This window comes from Rhea americana, unplaced genomic scaffold (genome assembly GCF_003343005.1).
Source record: "Rhea americana isolate MKP2758 unplaced genomic scaffold, rheAme1 scaffold_53, whole genome shotgun sequence".
Classification (NCBI taxonomy): Eukaryota; Metazoa; Chordata; class Aves; order Rheiformes; family Rheidae; genus Rhea; species Rhea americana.
The window spans coordinates 3,849,384-3,855,172 of record NW_028186679.1 but is presented as its reverse complement, the minus strand read 5'-3'; the positions used below and the strand labels follow the sequence as shown (position 1 = coordinate 3,855,172).

At 40.7% G+C, this 5,789-nt stretch overlaps 1 protein-coding gene across 1 annotated transcript in view; it reads right to left on the bottom strand.

The window, feature by feature from the left end:
• Nucleotides 1–3,005: 3,005 nt before the first annotated feature.
• Nucleotides 3,006–5,789, bottom strand: part of SKIDA1 (SKI/DACH domain containing 1) — a 5,732-nt gene continuing 2,948 nt past the window's right edge. Inside the window, exon 2 of the mRNA XM_085318327.1 lies at nt 3,006–5,788. Coding sequence (XP_085174453.1) covers nt 4,658–5,788 — 1,131 coding nt within the window. The 3' untranslated portion in view covers nt 3,006–4,657. The remainder of the gene's footprint in view (nt 5,789) is intronic.

The following is a 5,789-nucleotide window of genomic DNA, read 5'->3' as shown; positions in this document are numbered from 1 at the left end:
CCGGCCGCGCGCGTTTAGGAAGTACAAACCCCGGCGCCGCCGGCTCCCGCCGAACTCCCCCCTGTTTACAAACACAGCTGTTGCAGGATATTTGCAATGCTAAGGATAAAGCCACCAGCAGCGAAGAGCAAACGAGAGATGGTGCAGGAGAGGGGTTTTCGGCATCTGGAAAGGACAGGGCGCCTTGTTTTTGAAACTGTCAATTCTCTCAACCCCTATTGTGAGAGCTTCATGCAAAACATCTCGGGCCTTTTAAAGCTGGGGCTTGTGAGGCCGCCTCAGATTGAAAAGRAGAGCAGGAGAGAGAGGGGCCTAGGGCATGGCAAATAAATAATTATATCAGAACAGTAAAAAAATGCAACATAGAAGGCCTAAAATCGGCTAACTGCATATCCATGTGTCCTTTCCCCAGATGTTTGTGAAGTGTCCTGCATTGATCAGAAAGCTCTTTGGCTGCTCTGGAATAAGAAATCCCACGTCCAACCAAGGGGCTGTTAAAGTGTACTCTCCTTAAGCATGACTGTAGGGCTAAATACCAGGGGGAGACCTGTGAATGGATAATGCCTGTAAGTATGACTTTAGCAAGGTACATTCCAATGCCTTGGTCCTTATTTTTCTAGCTAATACTTTCTATTTTCATGTAATTGTCCTTCCTTTGTACTTTGAGGCTGACCAAATAGATTTTAGGATGAGCCATCACGTATTCTTTCCAGTAATCATCTTAACCATAGAMGCCACAATTATCAACGTTATCTATATTTCATATTCTCTAACACACTGCATATGCAGAATATTTTCCTACAGAATACCGCCATGTATAGGAAATGCCAGTTTTTTTACACCTCTCTGTCTTAACCACTCCCATGTGTGAAGTGTAACAAACAAAAACATGATAGCGTTGTTCTTATTTCTGCAGAAACTTTAATTTATTGGCATCTAAATCTGTTATAGGAAAAAGGATCAGAGATCATTTAGAAAACCACCAATTGAATGATTGAACAGCAAACTTCATACAATAGCTACCACTATTTTGCATTATTGCTGGTAGTGGTGTTTTAAATAAACAACCAGTAAAGAGATTATCCCACTGTAGTCAAGTAAGTGTAATTATAGAACAATCACTTCTTAAAGTAAATTGTTGTAAACTGCAAGTTACATCTTTTAAGGCAATATACCTTGTTGCTGAAGGCATTACACGTGTTACCTTTTTAATGCTCTAGAGAATTAAACATAGTCCAAAACTTTCTTTTGTCTTCATTATGGTAGTAGAAATCTTCCCAAAAAAATTTTAAGTGAACTCCATTTGTGGCAAATGCCTATGGAGTATATTCTTTAAATTACACATAGGTCCCTAGATTGCTTATATATGTATATATATGTGTATATATATATATATATACATACATATATAGTGTTGATTTTTTGCATACGTCAAGAACTGGAAAATGGTGGCAATTCATTGCTAACACATTTTAAGTTTTCTCTGCTGTAAACGTTTCAGCAAAATTCTAACTTCGCTCACTAGAAAACCTTTGTTTTCCTCATTATATGAACTTACCTTTCTTAGAGAAAAATGGTTATTCTTATGTAACTCAATGATATGGTTTTATATTATTACGACTGAATATAATCATAAACTCTGCTTACAACAATCATCACAATGCAGTGAGAAACAGCTACCAAACTACCAGAATTCCCGAACTGGAAAGAATACTTTTTTTTTTCCCCCCCAACAAGTTCTTGTACCTGGCTAATTTCTCCAGCGGTAGTAAAAACACAAATGTTCTTGTTAGTGGCTTGCACTAAACTGAGGTGTACACGTGTGAAAATTATTTGGCTCTTTAACGTCTTGCCTTTTGCTGTTGCCCGCGGTGAGGGAGGCTGCGCGGAGGGGCCGGGCCGGGCGCGGATGCGCCGGGCTCCGCGCGGCCCCGCGGCCCGGGACTGAAGCCGGCCTGGCCCGGGRCGGCCGCGACGGATCGCACCTCCGCCGAGCCTATTTGGTATAAATTTGTGCTTCTTCTCGCCTTTCCCTCCCTCCTCCATCCCTCCGCGGTTATTTAGGGAACCTGGAAAGGCACCTCTGAAATTTGCAATTCCTGGTCAAATCAACGTATCTCTAATTGGAAGTAAACAGGGTCAGGGGACGAAGTTACTTTGAAACTGATACATTGTTTAATTGACAAGGCGAAAATTTTAGGTTTCAAGTTTGCATATTGCACCTTTTGAGGTTTCTTTCTTTCTTTCTTTTTTTTTTTTTTTTTCTTTTTTTTTTTTTTTTTTTTTTGGTCGAGGGAAGACCTTTGTCAAGCAGACACGGCTCTCTAAAAGAGCTGGGGGCTTTCCCGAGCTGTACGTTTGCACGTATTTACAGTTCTCTGGAAATAAGGCTGTAATCTGTGCAGCTCTAAACATACCAATGTAAACATTCATTTTAGAACAACTCCAGTAAGCAGATTTTTCACGACCATCGTAATTTCAGCAGAGCGGTTAAGTATGCAATGCACCTTTTGCAATTGGCAGTTTAAAGTGATGTGTGTGAGTGTGTGTGTGTGTGTGTGTGTGTGCATGTGCATGTGTGTGCGTGCGTGTGTATGCAGGAGGGAAGAGTAGCTCCGCTGAAAGGCAATTGTTTACTCTTTCTAAATATATTTGGCTGCAGGTATTCTTAGAGTAGGCCTTTTACAATGAGAGGAAAACTACGGTGTGGATCTAGTAAACAGAGCTGCAATCAGTTAGTGGCTGCCTGGAATATTTTAGGACACGTGGGGTGGGGAGAGGGCATCACAAAAGACAGGAATCAAAAAATTGAAAAGCAGGCAGTGGACTGTCATCAGAAATGTTGACTTTGAGTCACACAGTAAACATTACTTTTTTTTTTTTTTTTTTTTTTTTTAATTTACGATAAATTATTCTCCCGAGATTGATCGATGAGTGGAATCCTTAAAATTTAATTTGGGCATGATCTAGTATAAATAAAATACTGATCAAAAGAAAGAAACCAGCAATTATTCACCCTAAACTCTGCTGATTCAGCAACWCAGTTATAACTGCCTTTCTCAAGCTGCAGACTTTTCAGATTGTTTTCAGAGTTGCTGCTGCTCCGTCCTCCCCCCGGCGCAGAGACCTTCCCCGGCCTCAGCTCGGCCTCCACTTCGGCCTGCAGGCTTTTTTTTTCCCCTTTCTTTTTGAGGAGTTGGGGGGGAGGGAGGGAAACAGTTAACCTCTTGAAGCGTATTTCCTCCAAATAAACAGACTGAACTTACAAACGAAGAGGAAACCATGGATAACTCTGCAATAATTCAAAGTGTATGGAATCAGGAATTTTTTAAACAGTGTTTTTAATTGAAAATAAAGCTAAAGCATGCTTTTCAACAGTGCAAATTTCCATAAATTTGATTTACTGCTTCCATCATCACAATATATTATACCAGCTTGTCTCACCGAGGGCTAGACTCTAGAAGTCTGCCCGTTTGACTATTTCGATATTAAGTGCAAATATAGATAATTGCCTCTGATTGTCACGTGCAGTAGAAATGTTTCTGCTACATAGAGAGGATGGTATGGAAAAAAACCCACATTTCAAGAGATGAAGATCAAACTGAGACGTGTACTACAGTTGAAATGCCTGAGTTTTGGTGCCCAAAAGCTATGAATAGCATGGTATTTTCATTTTGTGTATTCTTTCCACTTATGGCCTCTTGTTTCACTTTCTGTGTTGTATTTACTGCTTTGCTATTTCCTCCAGCCAGCGTGAGGGGCTGGTCCATAAATTGTACTGCTATCCAGGCAAATATTTCAGTTGCTTTGCAAGTTTGTAAGGGACATGTTCAGACCACAACTTAAGTATGACATTAGTGGGTAACAGTAACCTTATTTAAGACCTCTGGGTGAAACAAAAAGGCTATCCCAGTTGCAAAGAGTGGCTGTACAAGTAAAAAGACACCCTTTACCAAAAATAGAATTCCACATTTATTTACTGGTTTCAGATGAGGCAGCTTTTCCCAGGGCTGGGATTGCAGGCGAACCCCAGCCTTTCCAAACCGTAGAAAAATGAGTTAAGTGCAACTGCTCTTAGAAAAAGATGCCCCAACACCCAAAAACAAAGCTCCCAAAAAGTAGACTGCTGCCACATTGAATTATGGTGAACCCTTACTGTGCAACCATGTAACTTAACAAACTTTAACTGAATTAACAGTTAGACTTCCATTTTCGAAATCTAGTGCATAAATTTAATGGCTCATTCTAATATTTATTATTCAACCTTTTGACATTTATTTGCAGCAGTTGAATTGAGGTACTGGTGCATTATTAGCATTTAAACAGTAAAGTGTTCCAGCTCTACCATAATAACTGAGTTTAACTTGAGTCTTTAGCCTGAAGTATTCTGTGGAATGTAACCAAAAAAGAAAAAAAAAAGAAAAAAAAGAAAGAAAAAGAAAAAAGAAACAAAACAAAACAAAAAACCCAAAACAAAACAAAAAGCCACTGCTGTAATGGTAAAGAAAATAGTAATCCAGTTTCTGTCTTCACAATGTGATAAAACAGTATTCCAAAAGTGTGTATAGCATTAATGGGCTTGTACAAACCATCCTGTAGAGTTTAAAACATAAGAAAGTTAAAGGTGGTTCAAGAAAATATTTTCCAAACTATTTTATTAATTAAATTTCCTGAATTTGTGGCTAGGTGGAAGAGGTATTGCAGAACCGCCCAGTTGCCATTTCCATACAGGATGGGCCTTGTGAGGTGGTTGGGAATCCTTAGTGGTGTTTAAGGAATAAGCTGGCAACAAATCCCCATCATTGCCAATAATTAGTGATGGTGGACAGGGAAAATTTGCCATGAAATTAAATGGCCTTTTCACTGCTGATGCTACATTGCTGGCTACCCTTTTGCGTCTATTGTTAACTGTAAAATCATCCAGTGTTCCTTCATGTGTCTCAATTTTACCTGTAGGACGTGGGCTTCGAGCTGATTTCAAATTTGGTTTGACTGGAGGAGTCTGCAGTACAGGTCGCTTTCCCAAAACCAATGTCCTGTAATTTTTTCTCACCCTTGCTCCAAATTTATACTCCCCATCCTCAGGTTTTGGAGTACCTAAAGTGCATGAGAGGGCCTGACTCTGAGTCAGCGGGTTTAAGGAAGTGGTTTCTTTCTCAGTGCATGCAGAATCTTCCTTGGCTGTTAATAAAGCGTCCTGGTTAGTACTCTCAGTCACACCGTAAAACTCATCCTTAGTATCATTGCACTCACACTTTAGCTTATGTGTTGTAAGGTCAGGCTCATACTCGGCGTTCGCACTGCTGTCCTCTATTTTGATTTTAATGCTGTGCAGGAATGGCAATGCCTTATTGCCTGTATCAGTGCAGTGGAGCTCTGCTGCTGCTGCCCCTGGAGAAGCAGCATCCTCCTCAGGATCAGTTTGTAAAGAGGGCAAATCCGTGGCAAATTCAATACAATGAGGGATTTTGGAATCTTTTTCTGATTTTGCTGCCGCTGATGAAGAATCGTTATTTAAGAACCTAGCAGCTATTGTATTGTTATCTGCACAGTGTGTAGTAGTTGCTTGCAGGCATTTCCTTGCCTCTCTGAGTATTCTTTGTTGTGGAAATGCATTGTTTGTCTTTGGGCTAGGTGAAGAGGCCCCCTTTGCAACACAGTTAATTGTTAGGTCAGTGCTCTTGGCATTACTGGCAAATTCAGAGTGTGGGAATGTGAGCTCAGGCACCCTATCCTCTCGCATCTCCGCGAAGCAGCTCCCCAGGCCGCCGGGGCAGCGCAGCGCCGGG